Source organism: Toxorhynchites rutilus, chromosome 1, assembly GCF_029784135.1.
Source record: "Toxorhynchites rutilus septentrionalis strain SRP chromosome 1, ASM2978413v1, whole genome shotgun sequence".
Taxonomy (NCBI): domain Eukaryota; kingdom Metazoa; phylum Arthropoda; class Insecta; order Diptera; family Culicidae; genus Toxorhynchites; species Toxorhynchites rutilus.
The window spans coordinates 74,876,648-74,892,310 of NC_073744.1; the positions used below are offsets into that span (position 1 = coordinate 74,876,648).

Below are 15,663 nucleotides of genomic sequence, written 5' to 3' on the forward strand. Positions count from 1 at the left end.
GATCCTGTTGAATTCGAGAAGGACAATCATTTTTTAGTTCTAGCGGTACAGGAATCAGTAGCGGTGGACGTAGGAGAGATTGAGAACGCTACAAGAACAGACCTCGAACTCAAAGCTGTTCGAGATTCACTCGTATCAGGAAACTGGAGCAACGTTTTAGTGAAGTCGTATGAACCGTTCCGGAATGAATTGGGTTTAATTGAAGACACAATTGTAAGAGGGAATAAACTTGTTGTACCTCGGGAACTTCGTCAACGCATGCTGCAGCTCGCTCATGAAGGCCATCCTGGGGAATCAATCATGAAAAGACGATTAAGAGATCGCGCCTGGTGGCCAGGCATGGATCGCGAGGCAAAGGATTATGTTTCATGCTGTGAAGGTTGCCAGTTAGTCGGAATGCCAAATAAACCGCTCCCGATGAGCAGACGAGAATTGCCAACAAAACCCTGGATAGACGTTGCAATCGATTTCATGGGTCCTTTGCCATCCGGAGAGTACTTGCTGGTAATAGTCGACTATTTCAGTAGATACAAAGAAGTAGAAGTTATGTCAAGAATAAATTCTCGTGATACTGTTGAAAAGTTAGCCAAAATATTCACGAGACTAGGATATCCAAGGACAATAACGCTTGACAATGCCAGACAATTCATTGGAAAAGAGTTTGGAGAATTTTGCAAATTAAACGGGATTGTACTAAATCATACCGCGCCATATTGGCCTCAAGAAAATGGGTTGGTAGAGAGACAAAACAGGTCACTCTTGAAGCGGCTACAGATCAGTTACGCATTGAAACGAGATTGGAAGAAAGACTTGAATGATTATTTACTAATGTACTATACAACTCCTCATTCAACAACCGGTAAAACTCCAACTGAAATGTGTTTCGGTCGTACGATCAGATCCAAGTTGCCTTCAATCGAGGATATTGAAACTACACCTCCATCATCAGAGTATCGAGATTTGGACAAAATCAATAAAGAAAAAGGGAAAATAAGGGAGGACAGAAGGCGTCATGCTCAGGTTTCAGACATCCAGAAGGGAGATACTGTGTTAATGGAAAATCGTTTACCATCCAACAAATTAGCCACAACGTTCAATACAGCTAAATACACTGTGCTGGATCGCGCTGGTCCGAGAGCTACAATACAGGATCAAGATACAGGAAAAACATTTCAAAGAAATGTCGCACATTTGAAAAGATTTATCCCTCCATTTACAGAAGCAGCAACTACATCAATTACCACTGCAGGTTCAGAAGAGGACACAGCACCATCGACATCCAGCAATGGTTCAATAATGCCATATGTATTGACACCTGCAGTTGAAACAATGCAAGCAGAAGATCAAGCTGAGAGAATCATTTCATCAGATGAAGAAACTTTCCAGGGATTTGATAATGTAGAGTTAAGTGATCATTATAAAACGAGAAGACTACCTGCGAGATTTAACAATTTTATTGTATAAATGATTTGATTAGGTTGACTGAAATATGATTCAAAAACATTATATAAAAAAAAGGAGATGTGCAATCTAATATGAGTAGGCCTTGCTATGTATAATAATAGAGAATCAGAATATACTGGACTATCGAACGAACAACACGTGTTTAATCAGTGGTCAGCAAATAGAATCCGAATACCGAGGTACCACACTTTCCAAGCTCAAAGTAGATTTTACAACACTCAAATGTTCTTTCCAAGGCTATATGAGAACTCAAGGCTAGAAGCGAACGAATATTTAAGGTCTGAACTAAAAACAAAAGAATGCTGAATGGAAGCGTCTCTGCAGAAAACGACGGCGTGAGGGGAGTCTCAATTCGTCTACTTCTCCGGAACCGATGAAGTCACGACGGAAGAGCAACCTTTCGTAGAAGAATGGTCGATGGAACAATTATATGCTCGATACATGGTGATTTCCATTGAGGGCCATAAGTGACTTTACAGGTTGTAACTTAAGTTGCAAGAGAGCAGATATTTGGGTACCGTTCTCGCAAGCGTTTTTTCTGGCCGCTGCAAATGTTTACCGAAGAGTTATTTCATAAATTTCGTTTCATTCTAGAGGTTTGTGTTCGCGATAATCTGGGCACGTTCAAAACCAGTGCCGAAAATAGTCACGTTCACGGCATTCAAATGCGGCGAATTTCAGCCTGTCTTGTATTGACAACCCAGATTCCTATATTTTCGAGCAGTTATGGAGCTAGATGGTATATCAATTTAATATATGTAATACATTGTTAGATGAAATGCATTTTATTTCAGAAGGAAGGAAGGAAGGTATTGAATTAGAGAGACTTTAAACTCTGAGAGTTCATTCGTCTCTTTTTATTTCAGAGTACTTCGCACTTGTGAAAAAGCGTCGGATATCATGGATTCAAAGGCCCATCGCTACAGTTACCGATCCTCAAATTTGCAACTTCGTTGGCAGCTGGTATAGGACAATTGCATCAAACACCCATCGATGATGCTATCAACATCCCGGAATTCCACTGGATAGGGTTATTCAGGTAAAACTCACTTGTACAATTTATTGAAATACCCGTATCGAGTATGTCTCGTGTATTTAACCGCTGTTACTTATCTTATGACTTTCACTTATCTCGCGCCAGTTTAAAAAAGGCATTCTTGACCGCTCTTTCCAGTTAGGCATAGTTTTAAGTAGATTAAGTATTTTATGTTATTAATTTATTAGGTATCATTAGGGCACTCATGTTCAGGCCTGTTGATAGTAATGAATAAACTAAACTAAACTAAACTAAATACAATCAAAATATTCATGTCTACATGTACTTTTCAGCGAAAATTTGATTCGTTCACACCGGTGAACCATTGCATCGGATGATGTCGTGACACACTGTCGTCTGAAATTAAGCTTTACTCGTATCAAATGTTTCTACAGAAAGCATAATCATCGGACGGCAATGCTGGAAATGTTCCCTTTGAATGATGTAGCGTATTATACTTTGTTTCAAGGAAAAATTGATTCGTTCATTATATAGTGTATTATAGTATAGCTCTAATGTTATAAATGTAGTACAGCATTGTGTCAATTAATAGTATACAATATGTATTGTAAATAAATTAAATCATTTCCATCGAAGGTGTTTTTAATGTTTGTTTCAACTTTAATGCAAACAAATACCGCCATAATGAGGGTCGAGCAGTTTTTCAATCGGTCGACGCGGTGCGGTGCCAGGTTTGGCGACGCGGTGCCAGGTTTGGCTCGAAATTGATTGTCGAATACGAAGAGTAGGTCGACAAAATCATTGCAAAATGGCACGATGTCGGCACCGTTGTCGACACCATTTGTTGGGACCAATCTTACACAACAAAGTAGACTAACTATCAATGAACACCAGTGCAATGAACATCACCAACAGCTTGCCCTAAAGTTCATTTTTCATTTGCATATTCATTTTCGCCAAGATATTTGTAACGTCGAAATTGAATATCATTGCGTTTTAGTGAAAATCAAATCATAACATTCAACGTCAACTAATTGAGAGTGAAATCGATCAATGGTAAAGGATAGCCATTTATTATACAAAATTCTTGTTTTTGGCAACATTGGCAATGAAATGTATGGTATAACTCTAGCTATATTTTATGAATCTACTCCCGATTGGCCAGAAATGGCGTACACCCCAATTATATGGGCAATGGGTGACAATAACAGACGAGCGAAAAACGAACATAATCTTGTTTTGATTTCCGGTTTAATGATACTGGCTATAAATGACTAGCAATTATATAAAACCCCTACGATATAGGTATTGGATGGAAGGGCTTAAACAGCGGAAGTCGAATATCGTATTCCGGTGGCTTCCGGTGCATTGAAAACCGCCCTAGGAGACCGAAAATGGAGTTTTTTTTTCTTAAATCGTTTATTTTTACAGGCTCAGTTACATAAGTTTAAAGGAGCCAAACTCCTGACTGTATTGTTACAAGTATATATAAACATTTTTCCTTAATTCTAATGTTAATGGTGTAGAAAACCGATTACTCGCGGTCTACTCGAGTTTAGAAGGGTGACATATTTTCTTCAGGAAAAGGAAGGGATAAAAGGATATGTTAACAATGTTCACTCTCACATTCACACTCACATTCATTACACTCAATTCTTAAGCCTATCTTATATCTAATATGTATTTACATTTCACCTTATTCTATTGTTAATGAGAAGGGATTTGATTTCTCGCGAAGGAAAAGGAAAAGGAGAATATAAGGATATAAGGACAATCAGACACGAAGATCGATAACTTTTAGGAAGACATATATTTGGGACATGTAATCAAGGTCTAAACCAGCCAACACATCTCTCACCGGCACATTGGGCTGCCTTCCTCTAGCCCGAAGAGAGTTTTCTAAATTCGATCTGGCAACAAGATACTCCTCGCACGACCAAACAACGTGTTCGATGTCGTGGTAACCTTGGCCACAGGCACAGATATTGCTGTCGGCGAGATCAAAACGAAAGAGTAGCGCGTTTAACGAACAGTGATTGGACATGAGTCGGGAGAAGGTGCGAATAAAGTCCAGACTTTTGAACCATGGTTTGAGGCTAACCTTAGGGATAATTGAGTGGAGCCACCGGCCCAATTCATCTTCGTTCCATTTGCGTTGCCAGTTAACAATGGTATTTTTACGAACTAAAGAATTAAATTCATTGAAGGCGATTTGACGCTGATAAATTTCGCCTACAATTGCACCTACCTTTGCTAATGAGTCAGCCCTCTCATTACCCGGAATTGAGCAATGTGAAGGGACCCAGACAAAGGTAATGACATAACAGCGTCTGGATAAAGCACTCAAAATTTCTCGTATTCTCTCAAGGAAGTACGGCGAGTGCTTTTCCGGCCTCACTGAACGGATAGCTTCGACAGAGCTAAGACTATCCGTTACAATGTAATAGTGTTCAACAGGTCGTGGGGCGACGCTGTCCAGCGCCCAGTGTATTGCTGCCAATTCAGCAATATACACTGAGCAAGGATTCTGAAGACTGTGGGAGGTGCTAAAAAATTCGTTGAACACTCCAAATTCTGTGGACTCATTCATAGAGGACCCATCAGTAAAGTACATATTATCACAATTGATACGCCCATACTTTGCATTGAAGATCGTAGGAACGATCCCCGATCGATGATAATCTGGAATTCCATGGATTTTCTCCTTCATGAACAGATCAACATATACAGAGGAATTGATGTAGTCAGGAAAACAAACACGGTTGGGAATATACGAAGAAGGATCAACCTGCATAGAGATGAATTCATGATATGAAGTCATGAATCCAGAATGAAAATTTAGCCCGATCAGCTGCTCAAAATTTCCGATCACCAATGGGTTCATAACCTTACACCGGATGAAGAACCGAAGAGATAATAAATTGAAGCGATCTTTTAGTGGGAGTACGTCTGCCAATACCTCGAGACTCATGGTATGCGTTGAGGGCATACATCCCAACGCAATACGGAGACAAAGATACTGAATTCGCTCGAGTTTAATGAGGTGTGTTTTGGCAGCTGATTGAAAACAGAAACTGCCATACTCCATCACTGAGAGAATAGTTGTTCGATACAACATAATAAGATCTTCGGGATGGGCTCCCCACCAGGTGCCGGTAATTGTACGGAGAAAGTTTATTCTTTGTTGGCATTTTTTACTCAGATACCTAATATGGGCCCCCCAAGTACATTTGGAGTTGAACCAGACCCCAAGATACTTGAATGACATTCATGAGTGATCGGTTTACCCAAAAGTTGAAGCTTTGGTTTTGCTGGTCTATGCTTCCTAGAGAAAACCACCATCTCTGTTTTCTCCGTGGAGAATTCGATCCCTAGCCCAATGGCCCAGGTTGAAAAATTGTTCAAAGTATCTTGTAAGGGTTCTTGCAGGTCGGATTCGTTTGATCCTACGACAGACACCACTCCATCATCTGCAAGTTGTCTTAGGTTGCAATTTTGTGTAAGGCAATTGTCGATGTCGCTTACATAGAAGTTGTACAAAAGGGGGCATGACATGAGCCCTGGGGGACTCCCATGTAGGAGATCCGACTTACTGTCGAATCCCCATGAGAAAAATTCAAATGTTTCTCACAAAGCAAGTTATATAACATATTATTCAATAGAGGCGGTAGACCCCGAGAGTGTAATTTGTCTGACAAAACCTCTATGGAAACAGAATCAAAGACCCCCTTTATGTCCAAGAATACTGAAGCCATTTGTTTTTTTTCGGCGTAAGCCATTTGAATTTCTGAAGAAAGCAACGCAAGACAATCATTCGTCCCCTTGCCCCTGCGGAACCCATATTGTGTATCTGAGAGTAGGCCATTCGTTTCAACCCATCGATCAAGGCGAAACAAGATCATTTTCTCCAACAATTTCCGTATACAAGACAGCATTGCTATTGGGCGGTACGAATTGAAGTCGGACGCGGGTTTTCCGGGTTTTTGAATAGCTATAATTCGCACTTGTCTCCAATCATCTGGAACAATATTATGCTCCAGAAACCGATTGAATAAATTCAATAAGCGATGTTTCGCCACATCAGGGATGTTTTTTAACAAGTTGAACTTAATTCTATCCGTTCCTGGAGCCGAATTGTTACAAGAAAGGAGAGCAAGAGAGAATTCTACCATCGAAAACTCGGAATCAAGATCGCACCTATCTTGTGGTATATCTCGAACAATTTTTTGCACAGGAGCGGAATCGGGACAAACCTTCCGTGCAAAATTAAAAATCCATCGATGTGAATATTCTTCGCTTTCATTCGATGAAGAGCGATTTCTCATGTTTTTAGCCACTTTCCATAATTTTTTCATTGACGTTTCTCGTGACAAACCTCCCACGAAATTTCGCCAATAAGCACGTTTTTTCCCTTTGATCAAGTTTTTAAATTTATTTTCAAGGTCCAAATACGTCTGAAAATTTTCAGGGGTTCCACGTTTTCGAAAAGCTTTAAATGCATTCGATTTTTCTACATAAAGCTTGGAACATATGCTATCCCACCATAGATTGGGAGGCCTTCGACGAATAGTGGAACCTGGAATGGATTTCGTTTGAGCGCGAACCGCGCTGTCATAGATCAAACGAGAAAGGAAGTTATACTCCTCCAATGGAGGCAAACCATCTCTGGAATTGATGGCTAGAGCAATCGCGTCCGAATATTTTTTCCAGTCAATGTGTCTTGTGAGGTCATATGCCATGTTTATAGATTCAGAAGAATTCGACCCAGTGGTGATGGAAATTTTGATTGGCAAGTGATCACTACCGTTGGGGTCCTGGATTACATTCCACTTGCAATCTAACGATAGTGAATTCGAGCAAAGCGAGAGGTCAAGAGCACTTGGGTTAGCAGGAGGTTTAGGTACACGTGTTGTTTCCCCAGTGTTCAAAACGGTCATATTGAAGCTGTTACAAAGATCATATATCAACAATGAACGATTGTCGTCGTACTGTTCCCCCCAGACAGTTCCGTGAGAGTTGAAGTCTCCCAAGATCAATCGTGGCTCAGGAAGGAGTGAGCACATGTCAACAAGTTGCTTGCGGCTAACCGCAGCTCTCGGAGGCCAATACAAGCTGACAATACAGAGGTCTTTTCCTCTGATGTTTGCATGACAAGCAACAGCTTCAATCCCTCCAATAGGTGGAAGGTCAATTCGAAAAAATGAGTGGCACTTATTGATCCCCAATAACACCCCTCCGTATCTGTCATCACGGTCCAAGCGTATAATATTGAAATCATGGAAAGAGAGATCATCTCGCGAAGTAAGCCAAGTTTCGGACAGAGCAAAAAAATTACAATTGAACTTATGAATTAAAAATTTGAATGTATCCAATTTAGGGATAAGACTACGACAATTCCACTGTAAAACAGTGATATCTCCGACCTCTCTATTTGAATTAGACATCAAGAGAGATAATCATTGCAAGGAGGGGCCATGTTTGCATCAATTGTTGCAAAATTGTATTTAATACTGGAAGCATTGAGATGACAATGGTTCTGATGGAGTCGGAAACATTAAAACACTTGAAGATTTGATCCAAAAGGTCAGACAACTTTATAAATACCGATTGGGAAGTTGAACTGGACGGAAAAATAGGGACAGTTGGGGTTTTTGATGTCCCCTCGAGTGCTGGGTCGTTCGAAGGTGAACTATTGCCACGGAAGCCAGGAGGAACCTGATTTTGCTTGTCCGCTGCACTCGATTTTTTAGGCAAGCTAACAGGGGTTGTCACCGGAGGGACTTGTTCTTGAACTTTGGGAGTGGTCACATTTTTGCGCCGGGGATTCCCTTGGAAAATGAACGGTGTGCCCCCGTTAGCTGTGTCCGCTTCCATTTCGTCAACGGGCAACGTGGTGAAGGCATTTTGTGTGTTGATTGGTTGTTGTTCTTTAGCCGGTGGAGAAGCGCCCTTCAAAATTTCCGCAAAAGTGCGCTTCGAGCGTTCCTTCAAAGAGCGCTTCTGTTTATCCCAGCGACTCTTATAAGTTTCACAAGCTGAGAGCTCATGTGGGGATCCCCCGCAATATGGACATTTATGCTCAGTCGCACTGCAGGATTTCCCCTCATGTTGCTCTCCGCAAGTGGCACAGCGCTCCTTGTTGGCGCAATAGTCTGCTGTATGACCAACTGACTTGCATTTGTTGCAAGTCATGGGCTTTGGCACGAAGAGTCGCACTGAAAGCCTTAATTTATCCACCATAACGTAGTCAGGGAGGGCGGAACCAGCAAAAGTTACTCGAAACGAGTCGGACGGCGTGAACTTTTTTTCTTCCCCATTCTGGGAAACTTTTCCTAGTTAATGGCAGTCCAAAATTTTAATTTGTTTCAAAGGGAGCTGTTTAAATCTGCCATCTCCCTTCTTTATTATTTCGCTCGTCAGACCCGTTTCCGTAATCACCCCCGAAATTTCTACGTTATGGCAGGGCACATAGGCGCGATATTCTATAACAAACCTATTGTCGACAACAATATCGTTAGCGTGCTTCCGATTAGCCACGACAACACGCAGTTTGTTCGGTCTAACCTTGGAAATTTCAATCACGGAAGAGTAATATCTTGCCAGATCTTTCGAAATTTGGATGACATTGAGGGATTTTCCCTTTGGTTTGGGCCGGAAGAAAACAATCCATGGGCCAGATCCAGGTGCATCTTCTGGATAGACCTTGACACGGGGAGAGGAAGCAACTGTGGGGGAGGACGAGGTCGATTGTTGAGCGGGAGCGGGATCAGTAGGGCTGGGAGGCAAGTTCGGGAGTTGAGCGGAAGCGTGAGATTGGGGGGGGTGAAGAGGAAAGGTTTGCAAATTTTTTTGAGGGGGGGCTTGTTCAGGTGGATTAACTTTTCCTCTAAAGAGATATCTTCCGAGGGGGGAAACCGTTTAAGCGATTTTCCATCTCCCGTAGGGGGGTAGACAGTGGATTCAATCTCCATGTCAACGGTTCCTCCTTCATCTGCCATTTAAAGTGGCAGATGTACTTTTTCACTTATCTTTTCAATTTTTTTTGATTTTTTCTTAACCTAATAACCTTAACCTAATGAAATTAATAATACTTATTTTGCACCCAGTGCGGATCCAATGGTTTCCAACTCGAATCGTCAATCGTTCAGTACAGCTGAACCGGTGTATCGCAACACAGCACGATGATGGTGTCGATCACGAGAGGCGACAAATTCACTAGCACACAGCACCCGCGGTGCAGGCCTTCTTCTTCCCGCTTGTTGTGATTGCTTCGATACAATCCACTCGCAATATAGGGAATCCCGTTAGGATGCGATGATCACTTCACCAGCCACGAGAATAACGGTATCACTTCCTTGCTCGATAACGATATATATATGCGTCCGGCGGCTTCGAACTTAGGAAGACGAATGAAAATGGAGTTAGATTAAGAAAGTGTTAGAAAGTAAGATCGTGTTAGAGCGAAATGGCGATATTAAAAGATCATATAAATCGGAAACGGGAACGGACCGTACCCTTTACAGTAAAGATCGCGAGTTCAATTCTCACTCCCGACATTCTTCCAAAAATGGAAGTGAAAAGCCAGCCAAAAAGTGTTGAAAGTCATTATAATACAGTATAAAAAAGAAAAAGAAACGGAAATGGAACGCTCAACGCCGTTCAACGCTAGATGTCGCTCAACCGCTCAACACCGCACAACGGTCAACGCTCAACGAAAGCTAATGCTGCCTTCTTCGGAGTCCTTTGTTTCTAAATATGGAAATCAAACACGTTTTCGATAGAAATTCACTGCAAGCGATGAAGATCAACTTAACGTTCGTGATAATCACCTGAAATTATTGACAGTAATGGAAGTGCCTGATTGCAGGCTTTCCGAAATTCGTTCATGCTCTATTCGTTCAATATACCAGACAAAATTCACGCGTCTTGACTCTTGTGTTATACTCATTATGACAGATATGGCGTTGAGTTTCAACAGAAGAAAATTCATCCGACACTGGGAAAAAGCTAATGTCTTCATTCGTGAACAGATTTTGATAATTTGTGGCACTGGTTGTCACACAATCTTGGACGAAATATCGTCAGCCCTTATGAGTAGGCTGTAACTGAAGGGGTTACCATGGTTGAGTGATCAGACAGCTTAATTCCGGAGGAATCGAGAGTCACGGCTGATAAGCTGTTGGCTCTTATCAAATATTCCAAGTTCATCAAGGCCCTGGTTCTAACAACACCTTTAATATTGAGCTCAAACACTTGAGTCAGGGCTCATTTGCTTTTGTAGCGAAAATATTGAATAGATGCAGGGAGCTTTGCTACTTCCCTTCACTGTGGAAGTTAGCTAAAGCCACCCCAGTACTGATGCCGGGGAAAGATCCTTCTATTCCTAAGAGCTATCGACCCATCAGCTTGCTCTCTGCCTTTTCTAAGCCTTTCGAGAAGTGCGTCCAGAGTCGAATTCTTGCTTTCGCGGATGAGGATGGTGTCCTTTCTGAGGAACAATTTGGTTTCTGTAAAGGAAGGCCCACCACTAGAGTTACCAATATTATACAGCGGAATAAGTTGGTGTTCCAGACGACAGCAATAGCGCTCTTGGACATTGAGAAGGTCTTTGATAATGCGTAGCATGATGGTCTGGTCGATTCAATTTTTTAATGTATCTTATTAAGATCATTACAAATTATCTCTCTGATAAGACATTCCTGGTATACCTGCATAATGTGTGCTCAAAGTATTTTGTTATAGATACGAGTGTGCACACTCACAGACCGAAAATTGAACTTCTCTGTAATGTTGCCATTGTGTATTTTTCAGGCTTTATTGGCATTTATTTGAAGAAGAGGGTATGACTGGATGAACAAAAAAATGTTTTCTTCGTCTTTATTATGTTTTATTAAACATTTTAATAGTCATAATTCAGCCTCCTCAAAACAGAGTAATTTTCGATACTCCAACACAAACAACGAAATTCAAATTTTTCACTGTTATTATTTGAAAGTAAGCAACTGAATATAATTCATGGAAGTATAAAGAGTTATAAAATAACATAAAAACGTTTTAATCGATTGTGGTTTCATTGGAGTAAGAACCAGAACATAGCATAACTGCATGCTCGAAACAAACATATTTTTTTACATTTCATGCAGTTGTTGCGAGTTTTGGGTTTTGGTTATCGAAGAGAAGAATGTATAACGAGCTTCTAGATAATTACCAGATGATGAAGGTTCTGGAATATTAAGTTTGCATATTCTTCGTCTCTGTATTCTTGGCAAAATAAGAAATAATGCCTATGACGAATAGTTAATATATGGATCCGTTCAATCCAGTTACAAAAGGGACTGAAATCAAATAAGAATAGCCCGGTAATGATCTTAAGCATTATATTCAATAAATATTCCACGCCACTAATATTAATTTATACATTTCATTCAACAATATTCTAGAATATGAAAAAAGGCACTTGTCCAAAAAAGTTACTCCTATACTCGCGTCGGTGTGTCAGACCGAAAGTGTGAAAAAAGTGGCACACGTCCCCTTTGTACCAACACATGCGATACGCAAAACGATGACGAACGACGAATAACGAAGCTAGAGAGAATCGCAAAGTCGTAGTGTTGATATTTTCCGAGAAATGAACGAATTATTGATTTCTCGGTCTGACAGACCAATGCGCGAGTATAGGAGTGTTAATAAAATTGTCATACAGTGCAATATTCTGCTCCGATTGTTGTATTCATTGATTGACAGAAACTCTAAACATTGTCTGAAGAATCAGACGGCTGTCTACAAACAGATTATTTACTCTGCATCTGAGTATGCCGTTCCTGTCTGAAAGGGATGTGCCCAGACACACAGGATGAGACTCAAATGCGTTCAGAATAAATTTCTGAAGATAATTTTGAAAGTACCACCCTGGGCGAGAGCAACGGAGGTTCACGAAAGGGCCTGCCTGGATACCCTGTAAATGAAATTCCACAAATATATTCAGAAATTGGGTAAGAGGTGCTCCTATTCCGAGTATTTGATTGTTAGGAATTTGTATAGTAATTTCATAGGTTTAGGTTAAGTAGGTAGTTTGTTTTAATAATTTTAAAAATATCCAACGATCAATATCCAAAAAAAAGTCATCTATATATATAAAAATGGATTTCTGCCTGTCTGTCTGTCTGATTCTTATGGACTCGGAAACTACTAAACCGATCGACATGAAAATTGGTATGTACGGGTTTTTGGGGCCGGGGAGGAATTTTGTGATAGATTGAGACCCCTCCCCCCTCTCTAAGGGGGTGCTGCCATACAAATGAAACACAAATGTCTACAGTACTCGAGAATCAATCAAGCAAATGAAACGAAATTTCGCATGTGGAGGTTTTAGGGTGCAATAAATGATTCTATGGTGGTTAGATACTCTTCCCTCCTCTCTTAGGGGGCTCTGCCATACAAATGAAACACAAATATTTGCATTACTCGAGAATTAATCAAGCACATGAAACCAAATTTGACATATGGAGGTTTTAGGGTGCAATGAATGTTTTTACGGTGGTTAGACACTCCACCCTCCTCTCTAAGGGGGAGCTGCCATACAAATGAAAGATAAATTTCTGCATTAATCGAGAACTAATCAAGCAAATGAAACCAAATTAGGCATATAGAGGTTTTAGGGCGCAATAAATGTTTCTATGGTGATTAGATACTCCTCCCCCTCACTTTGGGGGGGGGGAAGGGGGCATTGGCTTCTGCCATAGAAATAAAACACAAATTTCTGCATTGCTCGAGAACTAATCAAGCAAATCGAGCCAAATTTGGGATTTGAGGGTTTTTGGGTACGAGAAAAGTTTCTATGGTGGTATGACACCCCTCCCTCCTTTGAAATGGAGAGGGGGTCGCTTAAAAATAATATACATATTTCAACCAAAAATATTCCAATCAAACATGACAATAGAAAATTTTCGGAAAACTCTGAAGGAAAATGGGAAAATTCGGGAAATTAAATTCCCATATGTTCTACAATTACATGGTGACAAGCGTTTTTAGTCCATTTGATGTTTGCGGTTACGAAATTGATCTTCGTTCGAAAATGGAAATGGAATTTAATGTGATATAACGCACTCCTATATCTTCTTCTATCTATATAAATAAAATTGGATCACCGAATGTGTTCATAAGAGCAAAACTCGAAGAAGGAATTGTCCGATTTAGAGCTGTCTTTATTCTATCATATGTTCTGTATCAAACATTTATACCATGTAACGGAGAAACATGTTATTTGCAAGTGGTTGAAAAATCTTGAACGAGAATTGTGTCTGAAAATAATCTGATATTATAATGATGAGTTTTGGTAGAAACACTAGGAATTTTATAGTAAAAGGTAAATTCAACGGGATTGGTTAGAAGCAAGACGAGTCTATGGTACTAGGTGAGGCCGTTTCGTCACTAAGTTGGTTAGGGGAGCGGTATATGAAAACAGTACGGAAGAAAGCAGAAGGGGAATTTTTTCCTTGAAGTGCGAAAGAGACAGACTGATCACGAGCGAGCTTGGGCACAAGCGTATTGTGTTTTGTTTACAAACAAAACACAGTAGACTTCCAAGATGGCTGAAGAGTGGTTTTAGCAAGTTGGCCCACCTTAGGATATACTTCTACGCGCCTTGGTTAGAAGATCAATCAATGAACTGTTCTGTGATTAGACCCATGAACTTGCGCATAGTAAGAAAACGTGAATGTTTGAAGGTATTGATAACAAAAAACAAATTTTGGACGGGACGAAGTTTGCCTGGTCAGCTATTATCATATAAAACATGCATTTCATAATGCAATTTCTTTATTTAAATTAAGATGCAAAGCATAAGATGTTCATTGAACTTTGCGTAAAACAAAAATCATATGAAATATAAGTTTATGTAAAAGAAAATTCTTGTGTTTGGTTCAGTTAGGGGGGTCAGTTCCGTGGGTTACCCGCAGCATTATGCACTCTTACCGTTTCAGTAGGTGTCATTTATGCCGGTCACTGTATGTATAAAGATCTTATTTCACGTATAAAAATTGTCAGTCTACCGAATACCATCGAGTCTAATTGTGTAATCTCTAATTGTGTAATAACAATTCATAATAATTTGAACAAATAATTGGTTTACTCAAAAATCATCACAATTAACAATCATTTCAAAGCACCTCAATATCCGCCATATTGGAATCTTTTTGATGCCCAAACTTCCGTCGGAAATGGCCCAACACCCAATCGCCGGTTGACAGTTGCGTGGCAAGCTGCCAGGAATTTTCCATTCCCACCAACTTTCCCCCGTCTCAAGGACATGCAGGATGTTGTTCCTGTGATGCGCATGTCCGCAAGCAAATCTGTCGTCATGATTCGTGTGCAACGCGAAGCATAACGTTTCGGCCGAAGTTCCGCAACTGAACCTTATGCCAAGTTCTATTCTGCAGGACGACTACTACTCAATTGGTCTCGGGTGCTCACTGGTGTCGGAATTACGTAACGTTCTGTGGTGGAATTTGGCTCTAGCTGCGTTGGTTGGAGAAATTATTGACCGTTCAGTCAACTGGAGGTCCGGAGTACGAGGTGAGGAGGACATTCTTGTTGATTAGTGGTTATTGGTTCTCCTGGCTGCTGTAGGATACTTCCGAGTGTTCGGAAGAAACAGTGCCGTTCCGACACTGCTGCAGCGCTCAGTCTGAGCTCTTTGTATGGATTAGTGACGGGCAAAAAGGTTGATTTGTTTTGTGCAGTAAAAAGTTGGAAAATCCCTGGAATTTTGTATACTTTGTGCTTGGATACAGCCTCCGTTGGATTCTTCCGGAAGAAACCCGCTCGGTAAAAGTTGTGAGATATTTATGTGTATACGGTACGAGAATCTTCCCTTGCGCTAGTGGTCTCAAAGTGAAAACAGTGAAGAGATCTGAGTTTACAGGTGAAACAATAAAAATAACAGCTACCAATACCTTCAGCGCCGTCATTTCGGAGGAAGAACAAAATGGGTTTTGCGTTTAAGCTGCTGCTCCTGTTGGCCATCGTCGGCGCGTTCGTTGTGGATGCCAAGAAGAAGCCGAACAAATACGGCGATGGCGATTTCGAGTTTGTCGATGAGGTAGGTTTTCTTTCGTGGAAATTTTTTTTCTTGAAACACTCGCCAACAACAATACCAATGCCATTAAAATCCTCTCTGTTTTTATACCCGGTGGTCGATTGGA

At 40.7% G+C, this 15,663-nt stretch overlaps 1 protein-coding gene across 1 annotated transcript in view; it reads left to right on the forward strand.

The window, feature by feature from the left end:
• The first annotated feature begins 14,886 nt into the window (after nt 1–14,886).
• LOC129772754 (proteoglycan Cow) overlaps nt 14,887–15,663 on the forward strand; it is a 421,514-nt gene continuing 420,737 nt past the window's right edge. The window contains exon 1 of the mRNA XM_055776228.1: nt 14,887–15,560. Coding sequence (XP_055632203.1) covers nt 15,447–15,560 — 114 coding nt within the window. The 5' untranslated portion in view covers nt 14,887–15,446. The remainder of the gene's footprint in view (nt 15,561–15,663) is intronic.